Below are 23,035 nucleotides of genomic sequence, written 5' to 3' on the forward strand. Positions count from 1 at the left end.
TCCGCAGCCGATGTGAGTAAGACCTTTAAACAGGTCAACATTCACAAGGCCGCAGGGCCAGACGGATTACAAGGACGTGTACTCCGAGCATGCTCTGATCAACTGGCAAGTGTCTTCACAGACATTTTGCCACCTCTCCCTGTTTGTAATACCAAAATGTTTCAAGCAGACCACCATAGTCCCCGTGCCCAAGAACACTAAGGTAAAATGCCTAAATGACTACCGACCCGTAGCCCTCACGTCTGTAGAAATGAAATACTTTGAAAGGCTGGTCATGGCTCACATCAACACCAGTATCCCATAAACCCTAGACCCACTCCAATTTGCATACCACACCAACAGATCCACAGATGATGCAATCCCTATTGCACTCCACACTGCCATTTCACACCTGGAAAAATAAACACTTATGTGAGAATGCTATTCATTGACTACAGCTCAGCATTCAACAACATAGTACCCTCAAAGCTCATCACTAAGCTAAGGACCCTGGGACTAAACACTTCCCTCTGCAACTGGATCCTGGACTTCCTGATGGGCCGCTCCCAGGTGGTAAGGGTAGGTAACAACACATCTGCCACGCTGATCCTCAACAACGGGGCCCCTCAGGGGTGTGTGCTCAGTCCCCTCTTGTACTCCCTGTTCACTCATGACTGCATGGCCAGGCACGACTCCAACACCATCATCAAGGTTGCCGATGACACAGCGGTAGGCCTGATCACCAACAACGATGACACAGCCTATAGGGAGGAGGTCAGAGACTTGGCCGCGTGGTGCCAGGACAACAACCTATCCCTCAACGTGATCAAGACAAAGGAGATGTTTGTGGAGGACCGAGCACGCCCCCATTCTCATCGGCGAGGCTACAGTGGAGCAGGTTGAGAGCTCCAAAATTCCTTGGTGTCCACATCACCAAAAAACTAACATGGTCCAAGCACACCAAGACCGTCGTGTAGAGGGCACGACAAAGCCTATTCCCCCTCAGGAGACTGAAAAGATTTGGCATGAGTCCTCAGATCCTCAAAAGGTTTTACAGCTGCACCATCGAGAGCACCCTGACAGGTTGCATCACAGCCTGATATGGCAACTGCTCGGCCTCCGACCACAAGACACTACACAGGGTAGTGCGTACGGCCCAGTACATCACCAGGGCCAAGCTTCCTGCCATCCAGTACCTCTATACCAGGCACTGTCAGAGGAAGGCCCTAAAAATTGTCAGACTCCAGCCACCCTAGTCATAGACTGTTCTCTCTGCTACCGCACAGCAAGCGGTAACGGAACGCCAAGTCTAGGTCCAAGAGGCTCCTGAATAGCTTCTACCCCCAAGACTCCTGAACAGCTAATAAAATGAGTACTGAGAGTATTTGTATTTGTTTTGAAATACCTTATTTACATAAGTATTCAGACCCTTTGCTATGAGACTCTAAATTGAGCTCAGGTGCATCCTGTTCCCATTGATCATCCAAGAGATGTCCACCTGTGGTCAAATCAATTGATTTTGACATGATTTGGAAAGACACACACCTGTCTATATAGGGTCCAACAGTTGACAGTGCATGTCAGAGCAAAAACTAAGCCATGAGGTTGAAAGAAGAGCTCCGAGACAGGATTGGGTCGAGGCACAGATTTGGGGAAGGGTACCAAAAAATGTCTGCATCATTGAAGGTTCCCTGGAGCAAAGTGGCCTCCATCATTATTAAATGGAAGAAGTTTGGAACCACTAAGACTCTTCCTAGAGCAAGATGCCCAGCAATAATGAGCAATTGGGGAGAAGAATCTTGGTCAGGGAGGTGACCAAGAACCCGATGGTCACTCTGACTGAGCTCCGGACTGCCTCTGTGGAGATGGTAGAACCTTCCAGAAGGAGAACCATCTCTGCAGCACTCCACCAATCAGGCCTTTATTGTAGAGCGACCAAACGCAAGCCTGGTTTGATGAAACCTAGATGAAGTCTTTGGCCTGAATGCCAAGCGTCACGTCTGGAGGGAACCTGGCACCATTGCTACGGTGATGCATGGTGGTGACTAGAGGTCGACCGATGAATCGGAATGGCCAATTAATTAGGGCCGATTTCAAGTTTTCATAACAATCGGGAATCGGTATTTTTGGGCCCCGATTTGCCGGTTAAAAACTATAAAACTAGGCAAGTCAGTTAAGAACACATTCTTATTTTTAATGACGGCCTAGGAACAGTGGGTTAACTGCCTTGTTCAGGGGCAGAACAACAGATTTTCACCTTGTCAGCTCGGGGGATCCAATCTTGCAACCTTACAGTTAACTAGTCCAACGCAATAACGACCTCCCTCTCTCTCGTTGCACTCCACAAGGAGACTGCCTGTTACGCGAATGCAGTAAGCCAAGGTAAGTTGCTAGCTAGCATTAAACTTATCTTATAAAAAACAATCAATCATAATCACTAGTTAACTACACATGGTTGATGATATTATCAGGCGTGTCCTGCTTTGCATATAATCTGACTGAGCATACAAGCATACAAGTATCTGACTGAGCGGTGGTAGGCAGAAGCAGGCGCGTAAACATTCAAACAGCACTTTAGTGCGTTTTGCCATTGCCAACAGCTCTTCGTTGTGCGTCAAGCATTGCGCTGTTTATGACTTCAAGCCTATCAACTCCCGAGATGAGGCTGGTGTAACTGAAGTGAAATGACTAGATAGTTAGCGCGCGCTAACTAGAGGGACGGAAGCTATGCTGTTACACTGGCAATACTAAAGTGCCTATAAGAACATCAAATAGGTTAATGGTTAAAAGGTTAATGAAAGACAAATGGTATAGAGGGAAATAGTCCTATAATTCCTATAATAACTACAACCTAAAACGTCTTACCTGGGAATATTGAAGACTCATGTTAAAAGAAACCACCATATGTTCTGAGCAAGGAACTGAAACGTTAGCTTTCTTACATAGCACATATTGCACTTTTACTTTCTTCTCCAACACTTTGTTTTTGCATTATTTAAACCAAATTGAACATGTTTCATTATTTACTTGAGGCTAAATTGATTTTATTGATGTATTATACTAAGTTAAATTAGTGTTCATTCAGTATTGTTGTAATTGTCATTATTACAAATAAAATCGGTATCTGCTTTTTTGGTCCTCCAATAATCGGTATCGGCATTGAAAAACCATAATCGGTCGACCTCTAGTGGTGACAGCATCATTCTGTGGGAATGTCTTTCTGTTACAGGGAGTCTCGTTATGATCAAGGGAAATAATAAAGTACAGAGAGATCCTTGATGAAAATCTACTCCAGAGCACTCAGGACCTCAGGCTTGGGCGAAAGTTCACCTTCCAACAGGACAATGACCCTAAGCACACAGCCAAAACAATGCAGGAGTGGCTTGAGGACAAGTCTCTGAATGTCCTTGAGTGGCACCGCCAGAGCCCGGACTTGAACCTGATCTAACATATCTGGAGAGACCTGAAAATAGCTGTGCAGAGATGCTCCCTATCCAACATGACAGAGCTTGAGAGGATCTGCAGAGAAGAATGGGTGAAACTCCCCAAATACAGCTGTGCCAAGCTTGTATCCTGCCTGGTTGGCCCTTTCCTGATGTATCGTCGGACGGGGCCACAGTGTCTCCCGACCCCTCCTGTCTCAGCCTCCAGTATTTATGCTGCAATAGTTTGTGTCGGGGGGTAGGTACAGTCTATTATATCTGGAGTATTTCTCCTGTCTTATCCGGTATCCTGTGTGAATTTAAGTATGCTCCCTCTACTTCTCTCTCCCTCTCCTTCCCCTTCCGGAGGACCTGAGCCCTGGGACTATGCCTCTGTCTATGACTCCTTGCTGTCCCCAGTCCACCCTGTCGTGCTGCTGCTCCAATTTCAACTTTTCTGCCTGCGGCTATGGATCCCTAACCTGTTCACCGGACGTGTTACCTTGTCCCAGACCTGCTGTTTTCGACTCTCTCACTCTACCGCACCTGCTGTCTCTAACTCTGAATGCTCTGCTTTGAAAAGCCAACTGACATTTACTCCTGAGGTGCTGACCTGTTGCACACTCTACAACCATGGATTATTATTTGACCGTGCTGGTCATCTATGAACGTTTGAACATCTTGGCCATGTTCTGTTATAATCTCATCCTGGCACAGCCAGAAGAGGACTGGCCACCCCTCAGAGCCTGGTTCCTCACTAGGTTTCTTCCTAGGGTCCTGCCTTTCTAGGAAATTGTTCCTAGCCACCGTGCTTCTCAATTTTCATTGGTTGCTGTTTGGGGTTTTAGGCTGAGTTTCTGTAAAGCACTTTGTGACATCGCCTGATGTAAAAAGGGCTTTATAAAAACATTTGATTGATTGTAGCGTCATACCCAAGAAGACTCAAGGCTGTAATTGCTGCCAGATGTGCTTCAACAAAGTACTGAGTAAAGGGTTTGAATGCTTACATAAAGGTGATATTTAAGTTGTTTTTTTTATATACATTTGCTAAAATTTGTAATAACCTGATTTTGTTTTGTCATTATGGGGTATTGTGTGTAGATTGATGAGGAAAAAACGATTGAATAAATTTTAGAATAAGGCTGTAACGTAACAAAATGTAGAAAGATACTTTCCCAAATGCACTGTATCTCAAGCAGGACCACCATACCTTTCTCGACATGCTGCTGCTGTCTCTGTGGTAACCCTCTTTCAGATGCAATAATAATATGTATGTCTGTAATGTGTAATCATTACTTTCTTCCTCTGTCTCTCCCCCCAGACCCATTATTTTGGCCTGTGGTTCCAGGGGAAGGCCCAGCCCCAGTCCCAGCGCTGGGTTGAGCTGGAGAAGCCTCTGAAGAAACAGCTGGATAAGTTTGGCAACGAGCCACTGCTCTTCTTCGGGGTCATGTTCTACGTCCCCAATGTTTCACGCCTTGAGCAGGAGGTCACCAGGTAACACTATGTACTACAGCCTAAACCCTACATCCTACACACTAAACCCTTCACCCCAACGTTTCCTGCCTGAGCAGGTGACCAGGTAACGCTGCAACCGAAACCCATTCTTGCCTTAGCATCTACTGGTAGATATCATAACTTGGAACGTCTTTCCTACCGCTGTCGTTCTTTGCGCCATGCATCAACCAGCTGTTTGAGATCTGTGCGCTCTCTCTGCCTCACAGATTATCTCGGCTATACTGTATGTGTGCAGTGCACGTGTGATAAATAATCAACATAACGAACAGCTTTGGAATCAATCAGTTTTTAAAAATCAATGATATAGCCTAGATTTAAAAAAAATAGCATTATTACAATATTTTTTTCGCTGGTACAAATGGGCCACAGGCGGGGATGATTGACTGGCCCGGATATCGAGCCTTGACACACACAGACAGGGGCATTCCCATGCCATCCCATGGCATTCCCGTGCCGTTTATTTTGGTCAATTGCGCATTACCGTTTGAATAAAATTGTGAACCAAAAACTAACGTGACCAGGTCATTCTTTCACTGGCGTCCTTGAGACTAATTAAAAATGTGTGTCGCACTGCCAAGTCAAACAGTCGCAAATGTGGCTGTTTTGGTCGTAGTATCGAACTCTGGGTCACCAGATGACACTACAGCCTGAACCCTACACACTAAACCCTACACCCTCAACCAAACACTACCATGGCTCCATACCATACCCATCCACTGTCCCTGGCCTGTACCTTTTTGTATGTGCTCAATGTGTCCCACCTGGAGTAGGTCACCAGGTAACATACACTACACCCTATACCTTAATACCTTACACTCTACCTCTATCCTCTATCATGGCCCAATACCATACGGATTATCTGTCCCTGTTCCAAGGCCTCACATGCCTCATGACAGGCCACATGACAGTACCATACCACACCCTCTATTAGATGGTGTTGTATCACACCCTAGACACTGGTTAAGTAGTGTTATTGTGATGTGTTTCCTCTATAACCCAGGCTTGTTGTTGAGCCTGCTTCAGAGGACTGACTGTTAGTTTGGAGTGGCAGGGCAGGCAGTGGGTATCATAACAATGTCTAGACAGACAGAGAGAGAATGCTTATTAAAACAGGCCTCAGATCCTAGTTATAGGAACACATACTGACACACACACCACACATTCCTCCCTCTGTTTACTACGAGACATGAAACCGCAACCTAATTTGTCTAGCGTATTGTCTGCTGCAGTAGCAAGTGGTTTGCTCCCTATTTGAGAGAAAAATGTTTTCTCTGTGAGTGGTTTCATTGAATCTTATGCTACAGAGGCATAGCAGAAGATCAACCATTTCACTAACGGCTTTAGAATCGGCCTGGGGGCATTATGAAATGACATTCGATGTGTGTGGCTCTGGATGAGCAGATTGAGCTTGTCTAGATTTAGGTACAGTACAGTAGCTGCCTGGCTCTTTGAAGAGTTGGACTGAAAACTACACCAAATTCCTGTATATGTAAAAAGCTGCATGGCTTATTAAAGATGTTCTGTTGAGCTCTCTAAAGCCAGGCCTGGAGGTTAACTGGCAGGGGGCAGACAGACTTGTGATGTCGGTGAAATGTGTCCCTCTGATGTTGCCGTAGTGGGCTTGACCTCTGTGTAGAATTTCTCGGGGTCAGATACAGATGGGTCTATATCACCACAGGCCATTTTCAACTTACCATCAAAACATCAAGAGGTGTGTGTAGGGAAGGTAGGGAGGGGGGATTGTGTGTGTGTGTGTGTGTGTGTGTGTGTGTGTGTGTGTGTGTGTGAGATAATCTTGTCCAAAGCAACTTCAGCTAAGAAAAACAGTGTCCGACAGTGGTGGAAGTGGACACCAGCGCTTGAGTGAGATTGAGGGGTTTGTGTGTGTGTGTGAGAGAGAGAGGTGGGGTTTGTTGATTATCTATTTCACTTGCTTTGGCAATGTAAACATGTTTCCCATGCCAATAAATATAATTGAATTGAAAGAGAGAGAAAGAGACGGAGAAGGAGTGTTTGTGTGTGTGAACGACCTGAGAGACAAGGCAAGAAGGGACTTCTATGCCATCAAAAGGAACATAAAATTTGACATACCAATTAGGATCTGGCAAAAAATACTTGAATAAGTTATAGAACCCATTTCCCTTTATGCTTATGATGTCTAGGGTCTGCTCACCAACCAAGAATTCACAAAATGGGACAAACACCAAATTGAGACTCTGCATGAAAAATTCTGCAAAAATATCCTCAGTGTACAACGTAAAACACCAAATAACCCCACAGCCCCAGGACAGCAACACAATTAGACCCAACAAAATAATGAGAAAACAAAAAGGAGATAACTTGACACATTGGAAATAATTTACAGAAAACCCAGAGCAAACTAGACTAATATTTGGCCCTAAACAGAGAGTACCAGTGGCAGAATACTGTGACTGAGCCAAAATTAAGTAAATATTTTTACTATGTACAGACTCAGTGAGCATAGCCTTGCTATTGAGAAAGGCAGCTGAAGGCAGACCTGGTTCTCAAGAGACGACAGGCTATGTGCACACTGCCCACAAAATGAGGTGGAAACTGAGCTGCACTTCCTAACCTCCTACCAAATGTATGACCATATTAGAGAGACTCATTTCCCTCAGATTACACAAACACACAAAGAATTTGAAAACAAATCCAATTTTGATAAACTCCCATATCTATTGGGTGAAATACCACAGTGTGCCATCACAGCAGCAAGATTTGTGACCTGTTGCCACAAGAAAAAGGGCAACCAGTGAAGAACAAACACCACTGTAAATACAACCTATATTTATGTTTATTTATTTTCCCTTTTGTACTTGAACTATTTGCACATCACAGTGGCCTGCGAAAGTATTCACTCCCCGTGGCATTTTTCCTATTTTGTTGCTTTAAAACCTGGAATTAAAATAGATTTTTGGGGGGTTTGATTTACACAACATGCCTACCACTTTTAAAGATGCAAAATATTTTTTATTGTAAAACAAACAAGAAATAAGACAAAAAAAACTGAAAACTTGAGCGTGCATAACTATTCACCCCCCCAAAGTCAATACTTTGTAGAGACACCTTTTGCAGCAATTACAGCTGCAAGTCTCTTGGGGTATGTCTCTATAAGCTTGGCACATCTAGCCACTGGGATTTTAGCCCATTCTTCAAGACAAAACTGCTCCAGCTCCTTCAAGTTGGATGGGTTCCGCTGGTGTACAGCAATCTTTGAATCATACCACTGATTCTCAATTGGATTGAGGTCTGGGCTTTGACTAGGCCATTCCAAAACATTTAAATGTTTCCCCTTAAACCACTCAAGTGTTGATTTAGCAGTATGCTTAGGGTCAGACTGAATCAGGTTTCCCTCAAGGATTTCCCTGTATTTAGCGCGATCCATCATTTGTTCAATTCTGACCAGTTTCCCAGTCCCTGCCGATGAAAAACATCCCCACAGTGAATGAAGCATGGTGGTGGCAGCATCATGCTGTGGGAAACTGGCCAGCATCCCAGAGTCGCCTCTTCACTGTTGACGTTGAGACTGGTGTTTTGCGGGTACTATTTAATGAGGCTGCCAGTTGAGGACTTGTTTCTCAAACTAGACACTCTAATGTACTTGTCCTCTTGCTCAGTTGTGCACCGGAGCCTCACACTCCTCTTTCTATTCTGGTTTGTGCTGTTCTTTGAAGGGAGTAGTACATAGCGTTGTACAAGATCTTCAGTTTCTTGGCAATTTCTCGCATGGAATAGCCTTCATTTCTCAGAACAAGAATAGACGGATAAGTTTCAGAAGAAAGGTCTTTGTTTCTAGTCATTTTGAGCCTGTAATCGAACCCACAAATACTGATGCTCCAGATACTCAACTAGTCTAAAGAAGGCCAGTTTTATTGCTTCTTTAATCAGAACAACAGTTGTCAGCTGTGCTAACATATTTGCAAAAGGGTTTTCTAATGATCAGTTGACTTTTAAAATTATAAACTTGGATTAGCTAACACAAAATGCAATTGGAACACAGGAGTGATGGTTGCTGATAATGGGCCTCTGTACGCCCATGTAGATATTCCATAAAAAATCTGCCGTTTCCAGCTACAATAGTAATTTTACAACATTAACAATGTCTACACTGTATTTCTGATCAATTTTATGTTATTTTAATGGACCACAAAAATTGCTTTTCTTTCAAAAACAAGGACATTTCTAAGTGACGCCAAACTTTTGAACGGTAGTGTATATAAGTCACAAGGACTTATACAGGATACTACCCGCTACATCAAAACCTTTACTCCAAATCAAAATTCCAAACTGTATAGCAAACCAAAACCTGCAGAAGAAACATAGCAGAAACCTGGAAATACCATCTAACCCAAAACTGAGTGAGTAATATTCAGTCTGAAGCTACTTCTGAAGCCAAAAATGAAAAGACAATAATCTTTAGATATTTTGTTATATATAATGACTTGATGCTAATTGTAGGCTACTAAGCTACAAAGCTTGCTAGAACAGCACAGACGTCCCGTCCCGGCTGCAACTTCAATTTGCTCTGAGGTGTGAAGTGAGAGGTGTGAAACCCTTGAACCCAACAAAGGCAGCAGAGCATCACAGCCTCCCCCACCCAAATGCAGAGGCCTCTGATGCCCTCTGCTCCATACCTTCCTCCCTTACAGAGGTCATCACAGTACAGTACCCCTTAGATATAAAAAAAGAACACTGCATGGAATAAGTGTAAAAAGAAGCTCCTCAAGGACAATTCAGAGACACTATTTGCTGATTGTTAGAAAGAGGGGAAAATATGCAGTTTAATTTTCCACCCCTTCCCCTGGCATGGCACAGTGCTAAAAGAGCACACTACCCCTCTGTCAAGACAAACAGAGTAAAATCTATGAAAAGCTCAGTCACACAAATACATCTGTATACAGTACCTTCCAACTAGGCAGTCATCTCCTTGCATGTCTAAGATAGACACTCCTTCTCTGTTGTTAGGTTCATTTTACTGGTATTGTCATGGCCCTGCCTAAGTATAGGACCCTCATGGGTTTAGAAATGTGTGTGTGTGTGGCCCCCCCTCCGAGCAGTGTCTTCTCTCTTTAACTGTTGACCTTATCTCGAGTTGAGTTCCACGTCCCACATGGTCCTAGATCCTCAGCAACTGACCTGCCTTATCAGGAACTGAAACTAGACTGTTGCTCTTTGCCTCCTTCCAAATATTCAATTTGAACAGAATATTAACTTTCTACACTTCCCCTTGTCTCACTCAGTAACTTTCCATACAGCAAGTTCCTATTCACCCTTCATTGACTCCAACATATACATTTCTTATACATGTAAAGTACTCAATAAATTCTGAACATGAATAAGTATATTTTAAGCTATAATCCAACAGATTCTACAGATTTCCATGGTGGAAACTCAGAATAGTAGACATTGAGTACGTGTACAAGGCTTGAACAGGGATGGTGCATGGCAAACTCAAACAGTTTCAGCATGACTTTTATGGGATCAAAGAGAGAGCGCAGCAGGAGAAGCTCACTCTTGGTGACGACTCCCCCATCCTGAGCGAGTCTAATCACACCCCCACCGCAAATTGCCCCGCAGACGTGCAGCCCCAAAAGGAGAATCAACCTATAGCACTGAACAGACCCACTACTGCACTGCTCCTCTATTGTTGAGAGATAAATCCACAGAGCTGGAGAGAGAGATGGTGGAGCTCAGCGAGCTAGTCCACACACCCCAGACAGCACAGACTAGGGTTGAATAGCAGGAACCGGTTTACTGAGATTTACAGAAATTTCCCACCCAAACCCACTCCCATTTCCTGTGATAAATAACTGTGGGAATCCAGTAAATTCGAATAAATTATTTATATGAACGGCATGACATGAAATGTAACTGCTAAATGATATGTGATGTCTAAATCTGGCTTCTCTACAGCCCTCTCTCTGCTTTCTGCGTGATCAATCATCAACGCTCAGAGTGGGGACAGACAGCCCATCTCAGTGTGGAATGCAGTTCACAATGCATGTAGACATATCTCATCATGGGAACTTTTTGTCTTGTAACAGGTAGACCTACATTTGCTGCAGCACAGCCTATGCTACATTAATATAATGACTGAATGTGCATCTAATTTACCCATATCCATCTGGCTTTCCATCTAATTTACACATCTCCATCTGGCTTTTGGGGGTAACCTTATTTTTTAATTGTAAAGATGAACTAACGTGACCAGGTCACTTTTGTAAAGATAACGTCTTTTTAAATTGAAGCTGCATAGTTTTAAAACAGCCTATCACTCTAATGTCTTGCTTTAAATCCAACCGCCCAGTTTAAATTAGTGCATACGTGAGCACTCTCTCCCAGTCATTCTCTCTCTCCATCAATTCCATTCAGATTGCATCCAAAATAGAATTACAAAATAGATTACAAAAACACCCATCAATGGAGGAGAGGGTCCTCCATCACACCACCGTTCTTCACCGGATTGGGTCCGCCAAGGATCAGATGATGGAGAGGATGGACCAATGGGAGAGGGCCCCCTCCACCAGCACCACCTACCCCTGCTTCAGCATCCGGCTCCGGGGCCCTGCGTCTGGCGCTCCCCAGGGAGTATGATGGGACGGCGGGGGGTTTCTCCTCCAACTGGAAATATACCTAGCTACCGTCCGTCCGACTCCCTCAGGGGAGGAGAGCGTGAGCGTCCTCATCTCCTGTCTGACGGGGCGAGCCCTGAAGTGGGCAAATGCAGTGTGGAATGGCCCAGACTCGGCGAGGGATCACTACCCAGAGTTTACCCGCCGCTTCCGGGCAGTGTTTGATCACCCACCGGAGGGCAGAGCGGCGGGTGAACGGCTGTTCCACCTGCGACAGGAGACGAGGAGCGTGCAGGACTTTGCCCTGGAGTTCTGGGACCTTGGCTGCAGGAGCGGGGTGGAACGACAGGACTTTGCCCTGGAGTTCCGGGACCTTGGCCGCAGGAGCTGGGTGGAACGACAGGACTTTGATGGACCTCTCTGCTCTCTGCGCCTGATTCCTATCTACACACCTAGTCTGCCATGACAGTTACAATGAAAATGTGTACTTGTTGGGGGTACTGGAGGACTAGGGTTGGAAATCGCTGTCATAGACTGACCAGGTGAATTAAGGTAAAAGCTATGATCCTTATTGATGTCACTTGTTAAATCCACTTCAATCAGTGTAGATTGGGGAGTAGACAGATTAAATAAGGATTTTTAAGCCATGAGAGAATTGAGACAAGGATTGTGTATGTGTACCATTCAGAGAGTGAATGGGCAAGACACAATTTAAAAATATATATATTTAACTAGGCAAGTCAGTTAAGAACAAATTATTATTTACAATGACGGCCTACCCCAGCCAAACCCTATAACGACGGTGGGCCAATTGTGCGCCGCCCTATGGTACTCCAAATCACAGCCGGTTGGGATACAGCCTGGAACCGAACCACGGTCTGTAGGGTCTCTAGCACTGAGATTAAGTGCCTTAGACTGCTGCTCCGCTCGGGAGCCCCACAAGATTTAAGTGCCTTTGAACGGGGTATGGTAGTAGGTGCCAGGCGCACCGGTTTGTTTAGACTGCTGCTCCGCTCGGGAGCCCCACAAGATTTAAGTGCCTTTGAACGGGGTATGGTAGTAGGTGCCAAGCGCACCGGTTTGTTTAGACTGCTGCTCCGCTCGGGAGCCCCACAAGATTTAAGTGCCTTTGAACGGGGTATGGTGGTAGGTGCCAAGCGCACCGGTTTGTTTCAAGAACTGCAACGCCGCTGGGATTTTCATGCTCAACATTCATCCAGCATGGGATCTACAGGGTGTCGAAAGCATTCCACAGGGATGCTGGCACATGTTAACTCCAATGCTTCCCAAAGTTGTGTCCCGGTGTATAAAAAAATGGTCCACCACCCAAAGGACATCCAGCTAAATCGACACAACTTTGGGAAGCATTGGAGTCAACATCTGCCAGCATCCCTGTGGAATGCTTTCAACATTAGATCCCATGCTGGACGAATTGAGGCTGTTCTGAGAGCAAAAGGGGCGTGTGCAACTCAATAATAGGAAGGTGTTCTTAATGTTTTGTACACTCAGTGTATTTATATGCTTTTGAAAGACTCTTCCAGTTTTGGCGGGAAATACCTGTGCTATCCTGGTGCACGAGTACAGGACATTACAAGCCTGCTTCCTACCATTCTGCGACAGATGCTGGGGGCTGATGTTGTTGTAGTCCATGTGGGGTCTAACTACATTTGGATGGCTAGCTCGGAACTGCTGTAAATGGATTGTAAAAAACTGATACTATCGCTGAAAGTTTTCAGGCCCTGTTCCATTGTTGGGCCACAGCTGTGAAAGATTCAGCAGGCTACTGGCATTACTGTAAGATTACTGTAGCTCTGTTGGCAAAACTTTTATATATAACTTTCTGGAAACAGTAGATGCTCTACAGGAATGACAGAGTCCATCCAAATCATCTTGGCTCTTGGACTCTGTCCACGCATTTCAAGGCTGCGTTGAGACAATGATTTATCATCAATGACCCAAGCCCTGCTCAGATAATCCCTACCATTGTGTGACTGAGTTGTCGTAGTGCTGCAGCAAATGTACATTGTCCCAAGAGCGTTTGAAGTCATATTGTAAGTAACCTAATTTATGTCACTCTAACTCCCCTGAATGCCTCTGTCGATCCTATATCAATTGTATGTAGTAATCATGCATCTACGGTGTGCCCTAGTAGGAAGTTTGCTGTGTGCAGCTTACCCCTGCACAATCATAAATATCAGTGTGTGTACTTCCGATAAGCAGTTCAGTATAGCAATGAAAACGAACAAGCATCCCAGAAAAGTGCAAAAAATAGCCCACCTTAACATATGTCACCTAAGAAACAAGGTTCATGAGATCGATAACGTGCTAATAACAGATGACATTCATATACTGACTATCTCTGAAACACACTTAGATAACACCTGTGATGATAAACTGGTAGCAATACATGGTTATAACATCTGCAGAAAAGATAGAAATGCTAACAGGGATGGTGTTGCGGTCTATATTCAGAGCTACATTGCAGTAAAGCTTAGAGGGAACTCATGTTAAATACTGTTGAAGTAATATGGCTACAGGTTCACTTGCCTTACCTAAAGCCCATTCTGGTCAGTATCTGGATAATGTGTGAAATGCTTGATAATGTATCACCAGAGAGGTATATTTTCCGGGTGACCTAAATATTGACTGGCTTTCATCAAGCTGCCCACTCAAGGAAAAGCTCCGAACTGTAACCAGTGCCTCAAACCTGCTTCAGGTTATCAGTCAACCTGCCAGAGTATTTACAAACAGCACAGGTATGAAATCATCCACATGTATTGTTCACTTCTTTACTAATGCTGCAGAAATCTGCTTTAAAGCAGTATCCAAAGGCATTGGATGTAGTGATCACAATATGGTAGCCATATCTAGAAAAACCATAGTTCCAAAGGCTGGACCTAATATTGTGTAAAAGAGGTCCTACACAAGGTTTTGTAGTGATTCATGTGTTGATGATGTAAATCATATTTGCTGTTCTGTGGTCTGTAATGAGGAGCAACCAGATGCTGCACTTGACACATTTCTGAAATTGCTTACTCCAGTTACTTATAAGCATTCAGAAAATGACTGTAAAAACTGTTATATCCCCGTGGATTGATTGACACATTTTATGGTTGCGAGGGATGTGGCTAAAGGAATGGCAAACCTAGCTGCATAACTGATTTGCAAACCTACTGCATATTGAGAAATCATGTGACTAAACAGAACAAAAAGAAGAAGAAACTACAGTGGTTGCTCCACTAAATGTTTTGTGATTATGCTGCGGGACATAGAGGTCATTTGTGGTTTAGTACGGTACCCTGCGTCATCTCTTCATTGCGCCAGACCACCACAAGGGGGAGTGAGGGCACTGATTATGCTTTTGGGTTCTACTGTGTCTCTAACTGACATTGAATGGGTGACATAAACCAAAATAGAAACTGATAATTGTGCAAGACTTCAGTATTACTTACTAAAACTGCTGTTACACTAAAGTTTTTTTATTATTTTATATCTTACTGTAGTACTGTAGGCCACTCCCAACCGGTCACGTTATACAGCGCCTGAGTGGCGCAATGGTTGCTACAGATGCTGGTTCAATACCCGTGCTGCCCTCGACTGGGAGACCCATGAGATGATTCTAGGTTTTTGGTTTCTCACCCTCTAAAAACAAAAACAAATCATTCTAAATATCAAACTGGCTTTATTTACAAATTAGTAACAATGTCTTACCCCATGTCCAAGAATGGTATTTGTATCACTAATTTTACCTTATTTGAAAACAAAATAATCTCCAAAATATTGTTATTTTTTAAACAAAGCGATTATTATTATTATTATTAATTTAGAATGATATAAAAGCCCGTTGGATATTCTCACAGATATATTATTAACCCTGTTATTAGCAGGACAATATATATTGGTTATATTGTACATGGCTCCCGAGTGGCGCACAATGGGATTGCCTTGCCGTTCTCCAGCTGTATGCACTGATATGTATGCAGTGCGTGAGGTTCAAGGCACGAGGGCAGGGGGCACGGGATGGTCCGCGCACAGAAGACCGACCTAGCCCATGGGGAAGGGAGGAGGAGAAAGGGGGAGGAGCATTGCTGGCAACACTTTAAGGGGCATTGCACTAATAATGGAGCTGACTAGGGAAACGTTCCCGCTGTTCTGTTCTTAGTGCCAGTCTGCACGTTCAAACTAAAACAATGTAACTAATAATGGCATCTTTATGCTTTCATTAATAAAATAATGATAAAAATACTCTTTCCAAATGATGATGTTTATTTAGTTGTGGATCCATAACACACCTACTCATTCCAGGGTTTTTCTTTATTTTTGCTATTTTCTACATTTTAGAATAATAGTGAAGACATAACTATGAAATAACACACATGGAATCAGTTAAGAACAAATTCTTATTTACAAGGACAGTCTACTCCTTCCTCCCCATCGGGGAAATGAACCCTGGTCTACCGCGTGCCTGCATTCTCTAGTACAGCCACTATTGAAGGCTATCAAATGCTTTTCAAAGATGCCCTCTGGTGGTCAAAGTAGCACTAATTAGCATTATTGGTACCAGAGGTTCACGCTTAAATAACATGCCATAGAATTCTGCGGCACCACGCTAGCTGCGCCGCAGTACGCTGCAACTTTTAAGGGTCGAACCACTGTACACTATGAAATGAAGATAAATTATATCAAGAATGATATTAAATGCTTTGGGGCACCTTAAATAACATTTTGGCCAAAAAGGCAAACTCAGCTCTATCATTCATTGAATCAGTTCGCTCATTCCTCACAAAACCCACTGACTGATATTGCCAACTGTAATTTGAATTCAGTAAAATGAGTGTGGAAGAAATGATTGTTGTCTATCAACAATGACAAGCCACAAGGGTCTGACAACTTGGATGCCTCTCCTATTTGCCATCGCTTCAATGGCGGGGCGGCAGGGTAGCCAAGTGCAAATCCCTGAGCTGACAAGGTACAAATCTGTCGTTCTGCCCCTGAACAGGCAGTCAACCCACTGTTCCTAGGCCATCATTGAAAATTAGAATTTGTTCTTAACTGACTTGCCTAGTTAAATAAAGATAAAATAAAAAAAATCTACAGTAAAATGTGTTCCCTCAGGCCTGGAGGGAAGCAAATAGCCAGCCAATCAGCCTGTTACCAACCATTACTAAATCTTTGGGAAAAAATCTGTTTTACCAGATACAATGCTATTTTACAATGCTATTTTAACAACAGATTTTCAGCATGCTTATAGGGAAGGTCAATCAACAAGGACGGTGCTTACACAAATGACTGATGATTGGCTGAGAGAAATTGATAAAAAAGACTGGGAGCTGTTTTGTTAGACTTCAGTCTTTAGACTTTATCGATCATAATATGCTGCTGGAAAAACCTATATGTTATGGCTTTATACCCCCTGCTATATTGTGGATTGAGAGTTACCTGTCTAACAGAACACAGAGGATGTTCGTTAATGGTAGCGTCTCCAACATAATCCAGGTAGAATCAGGCATTCCCCAGGGCAGCCCCTTACTATTTTCAATGTTTACTTATGACATCCCACTGGCTCTGAGTAAAGCCAGTGTGTCTGTACACGTCAGCTACTACAGCGAGTTAAATCACTGCAACATTTAACAAAGAGCTGCAGTCCAGGGTTACTCCAAGCAGTTTAGTCACCTCGACTTTCTCAATTTCCATATTATTAATTACAAGATTTAGTTGAGGTTTAGGGTTTAGTAAATGATTTGTCCCAAATTATTTCTTGCCACCTATTCTGAAACTGACTGCAGCTCTTTGTTATGTGTCGCAGTGATCTCACTCGCTGTAGCAGCTGACGTAGTGCTGAGACCACTGTTATGGTCAAAACATATTGATATAACAGTAGCTAAGCTGGGGAGAAGTCTGTCTATAATAAAGCGCAGCTCTGCTTTCTTAACAGCAGTATGAACAAAGCAGGTCCTGCAGGCCCTAGTTTTGTCGCACCTGGAATACTGCACAGTCATGTGGTCAGGTGCCACATAGAGGGACAGGGCAGCATGGCTGGCCCTTAAATGTACATGTAGAGCTAACATTAATAATATGCATGTCACTCTCTCATGGTTCAAAGTATAGGAGAGAAGTGTTGACATGCTGAATGTACTGAGCTGTCTGTTTAAACTACTAGCACACAGCTCGGACATCCATGCATACCCCACAAGACATGTCCCCAAGTTCAGAACAGAACTATGAGAGGCACACTGTACTACATAGAGCCATAGCTACATGGAACTATATTAGAGGTCGACCGATTATGGTTTTTCAACTCCGATGCCGATTATTGGAGGACCAAAAAAATTAATTGATTGATTTTTATATACACTGCTCAAAAAAATAAAGGGAACACTTAAACAACACAATGTAACTCCAAGTCAATCACACTTGTGTGAAATCAAACTGTCCACTTAGGAAGCAACACTGATTGACAATATATTTCACATGCTGTTGTGCAAATGGAATAGACAACAGGTGGAAATTATAGGCAATTAGCAAGACACCCCCAATAAAGGAGTGGTTCTGCAGGTGGTGACCACAGACCACTTCTCAGTTCCTATGCTTCCTGGCTGATGTTTTGGTCACCTTTGAATGCTGGCGGTGCTTTCACTCTAGTGGTAGCATGAGACGGAGTCTACAACCCACACAAGTGGCTCAGGTAGTGCAGCTCATCCAGGATGATACATCAATGCGAGCTATGGCAAGAAGGTTTGCTGTGTCTGTCAGCGTAGTGTCCAGAGCATGGAGGCGCTACCAGGAGACAGGCCAGTACATCAGGAGACGTGGAGGAGGCCGTAGGAGGGCAACAACCCAGCAGCAGGACCGCTACCTCCCCCTTTGTGCAAGGAGGAGCAGGAGGAGCACTGCCAGAGCCCTGCAAAATGACCTCCAGCAGGCCACAAATGTGCATGTGTCTGCTCAAACGGTCAGAAACAGACTCCATGAGGGTGGTATGAGGGCCCGACGTCCACAGGTGGGGGTTGTGCTTACAGCCCAACACCGTGCAGGACGTTTGGCATTTGCCTGAGAACACCAAGATTGGCAAATTCGCCACTGGTGCCCTGAGCTCTTCATAGATGAAAGCATGTTCACACTGAGCACATGTGACAGACGTGACAGTCTGGAGGCGCCGTGGAGAACGTTCTGCTGCCTGCAACATCCTCCAACATGACTGGTTTGGCGGGTGGGTCAGTCATGGTGTGGGGTGGCATTTATTTGGGGGGGCCGCACAGCCCTCCATGTGCTCGCCAGAGGTAGCCTGATTGCCATAAGGTACCGAGATGAGATCCTCAGACCCCTTGTGAGACCATATGCTGGTGCGGTTGGCCCTGGGTTCCTCCTAATGCAAGACAATGCTAGACCTCATGTGGCTGGAGTGTGTCAGCAGTTCCTGCAAGAGGAAGGCATTGATGCTATGGACTGGCCCGCCCGTTCCCCAGACCTGAATCCAATTGAGCACATCATGTCTCGCTCCATCCACCAACGTTGCACCACAGACTGTCCAGGAGTTGGCGGATGCTTTAGTCCAGGTCTGGGAGGAGATCCCTCAGGAGACCATCCGCCACCTCATCAGGAGCATGCCCAGGCATTGTAGGGAGGTCATACAGGCACGTGGAGGCCACACACACTACTGAGCCTCATTTTGACTTGTTTTAAGGACATTACATCAAAGTTGGATCAGCCTGTAGTGTGATTTTCCACTTTAATTTTGAGTGTGACTCCAAGTCCAGACCTCTATGGGTTGATCAATTTGATTTCCATTGATAATTTTTGTGTGATTTTGTTGTCAGCACATTCAACTATGTAAAGAAAAAAGTATTTAATAAGAATATTTCATTCATTCAGATCTAGGTTGTGTTATTTTAGTGTTCCCTTTATTTTTTTGAGCAGTGTATATATAATGACAATTACAACAATACTGAATGAACAATGAACACTTATTTTAACTTAATATAATACATAAATAAAATATATTTAGTCTCAAATAAATAATGAAACATGCTCAATTTGGTTTAAATACTATCATTTAGAAAACAAAACATTTATTCTTTCAGTTAAATACGGAACCGTTCCGTATTTTATCGAACGGGTGGAACCCAAATTCTAAATATTCCTGTTACATTGCACAATCTTTAATGTTATGTCATAATTATGTACAATTCTGGCAAATTAGTTAGCAACGAGCCAGGAGGCCCAAACCGTTGCATATACCCTGACTCTGCATGCAATGAAAGCAAGAGAAGTGACACAGTTTCCCTAGTTAATATTGCCTGCTAACATGAATTTCTTTTAACTAAATATGCAGGTTTAAAAATATATACTTCTGTGATTTTAATAAAGGCATTGATGTTTATGGTTAGGTACATTTGTGCAACGATTGTGCTTTTTTTGCGAATGAGCTTTTGTTAAATCATCACCTGTTTGGCGAAGTAGGCTGTGATTTGATGATACATTTACAGGCACCGCATTGATTATATGCCACGCAGGTCAAGCTAGTTAACCTAGTAATATCATTATACATGTGTAGTTAACTAGTGATTATGTGAAGATTGATTGATTGTTTTTTATAAGAAGTTTAATGCTAGCTAGCAACTTACCTTGGCTCCTTGCTGCACTCTCGTAACAGGTGGTCAGCCTGCTACGCAGTTTCCTCAAGGAATGCAATGTAATCGGCCATAATCGGCGTCCAAAAATGACGATTACCGATTGTTATGAAAACTTGAAACCGGCCCTAATTAATCGGTCGACCTCTAAACCTTATTCCACATCAAGTAACTTACGCAAGCAGTAAAATCTGATTTTTAAAAACCGGATAAAAATACACTTTATGGAACAGCGAGGACTGTGAAGAGACACACACGTAGGTGCAAATACACATATAACATCCACACTATACACACATGTACACCTGGATTGTGTGTTGTAGTGGCCTGAGGGCACACACTTAATGTCTTGTGAAATATTTTGTCAAATGTATTTTAATGTTAACATTTTTTTATTGTAATGTATTATACTGCCTTAATTTTTGCTGGACCCCAGGAAGAGTAGCTGCTACCTTGGGAAGCATGGTGATGGCTGTATCATGTTATGGGTATGCTTGTCATCAGCAAGGACTGGGGGATATAAATATACGAAATACAGCTATAAGCACAGGCAAAATCCTAGAAGGAAAACTTGGTTCAGTCTGCTTTCCAACAGACACTGGGCGACCAATTCACCTTTCAGTAGGACAATAACCTAAAACACTAGCTGAAGCCTACACTGGAGTTTCTTACCAAGATGATTGAATGTTCCTGAGTGGCCTAGTTACAGTTTAGACTTAAATCGTCTTGAAAATCATCTATGGCTTGACTTGAAAATGGCTGTATGGCAATGATCAACAATCAACTTGACAGAGCTTGAAGAATTTTTTAAAGAATAATGGACAAATGTTGTACAGTCCAGGTGTGGAAAGCTGTTAGACTTACCCAGAAAGACTCACAGCTGTAATCACTACCAAAGGTGATTCTAACATGTATTGACTCAGGGGTGTGAGTACTTGTAAATTAGAAATGTATGTATTTAATTTCCAATACAAAAACTTCTAAAAACATGTTTTCACTTTGTTATTATGTGGTATCGTGTGTAGATGGGTGAGAGAGAAAAACATATTTAATCGATTTTGAATTCAGGCTGTAACACAACAAAATGAGGAATACGTCAAGGGGTGTGAATACTTTCTGAAGGCGCTGTATTTGTCTATTTTCTCTTTCATATTTCACATTTTTGCATATTGTTAAAACACTGCATATTGGCATTGTGTGAGTGTTATGTTTAATGTTCATTACTGATTGTTGATTTCACTTTTGTTTATTAGCTATTCCACTTGCTTTGGCAATGTAAACATGTTTCCCATGCCAATAAATCCCTTTGAATTGAATTGAGAGAGGGAGAGAGAGAGCGAGGTAGAGAGAGTGGGAGAAAGAGAGAGGGAGTGTGAGCTAGCTGTGAAAAGGGCATGCAGGGGTCAGGGTGTAGACAGGGCAGCAGTGTCTGCCATCTCAGATTCACACACACACACACACACACCCTACGTTCCCACCGTGAGTCTGATAGCACTGAGCTGCTGAATTTGCGGCTGCTGCTTGACTGGATGTGGGAAAGGTTGTTCGTAAGTGAGAGTGTGCTGTTTGACATGGGAGTCAGGCGTATAAACAGTTGAAGTCGGAAGTTTTACATACACCTTAGGCAAATACATTTAAACTCAGTTCTTCACAATTCCTTTTACTACAATCCTAGTAAAAATCCCCTGTCTTAGGTCAGTTAGGGTTACCACTTTATTTTAAGAATGTGGAATGTCAGAATAATAGTAGCAAGAATAATTTATTTCAGCTTTTATTTCTTTCATCACATTCCCAGTGGGTCAGAAGTTTACATACACTCATTTAGTATTTGATTGGCATTGCCTTTAAATTGTTTAACTTGGGTCAAATAGCTTTCCACAAGTAGCTTTCCACAAGCTTCCCACAATAAGTTGGGTGAATTTTGGCCGATTCCTCCTGACAGAGCTGGTGTAACTGAGTCAGGTTTGTAGGCCTCCTTGCTCGCACACACTTTTTAAGTTCTGCCCACAAATATTCTATGGGATTGAGGTCAGGGCTTTGTGATGGCCACTCCAATTCCTTGACTTTGTTGTCCTTAAGCCATTTTGCCACAACTTTGGAAGTATGCTTGGGGTCATTGTCCATTTGGAAGACCCATTTGCGACCAAGCTTTAACTTCCTGACTGATGTCTTGAGATGTTGCTTCAATATATCCACATCATTTTCCTCCCTTATGATGCCATCTATTTTGTGAAGTGCACCAGTCCCTCCTGCCGCAAAGCATCCCCACAACATGATGCTGCCACCCCTGTGCTTCACGGTTGGAATGGTGTTCTCAGGCTTGCAAGCCGCTTCCTTTTTCTTCCAAACATAATGATGGTCATTATGGCCAAACAGTTCTATTTCTGTTTTATCAGACCAGAGGAGATTTCTCCAAAAAGTACGAGCTTTGTCCCCATGTGCAGTTGAAAACCTTAGTCTGGCTTTTTTATGGCGGTTTTGGCTTCTTATTTGCTGAGCGCCCTTAAAAGGTTATGTCGATATGGGACTCGTTTTACTGTGGATATAGATACTTTTGTACCTGTTTCCTCCAGCATCTTCACAAGGTCCTTTGCTGTTGTTCTGGGATTGATTTGCACTTTTCACACCAAAGTACGTTCATCTCTAGAAGACAGAATGCGTCTCCTTCCTCAGTGGTAAGACGGCTGCGTGGTCCCATGGTGTTTATACTTACTATTGTTTGTACAGATTAACGCGGTACCTTCAAGCATTTGGAAATTGCTCCTAAGGATGAACCAGACTTGTGGAGGTCTACAATTTTTTTTTGAGGTCTTGGTTGGTTTCTTTTGATTTCCCCATGATGTCAAGCAAAGAGGCAATGAGTTTGAAGGTAGGCCTTGAAGTACATCCACAG

At 43.4% G+C, this 23,035-nt stretch overlaps 1 protein-coding gene across 2 annotated transcripts in view; it reads left to right on the forward strand.

The window, feature by feature from the left end:
* The window catches only part of LOC139407212 (tyrosine-protein phosphatase non-receptor type 14-like), a 107,273-nt gene that overhangs the window by 42,825 nt on the left and 41,413 nt on the right, over window positions 1-23,035 (forward strand). For both annotated transcript variants that reach the window (XM_071150779.1, XM_071150777.1), the window contains exon 3: window positions 4,723-4,898. In XM_071150779.1, the coding sequence (XP_071006880.1) occupies window positions 4,723-4,898 (176 nt within the window). The remainder of the gene's footprint in view (window positions 1-4,722; window positions 4,899-23,035) is intronic.

Source organism: Oncorhynchus clarkii, chromosome 4 (assembly GCF_045791955.1).
Source record: "Oncorhynchus clarkii lewisi isolate Uvic-CL-2024 chromosome 4, UVic_Ocla_1.0, whole genome shotgun sequence".
In the NCBI taxonomy this organism is placed as follows: domain Eukaryota; kingdom Metazoa; phylum Chordata; class Actinopteri; order Salmoniformes; family Salmonidae; genus Oncorhynchus; species Oncorhynchus clarkii.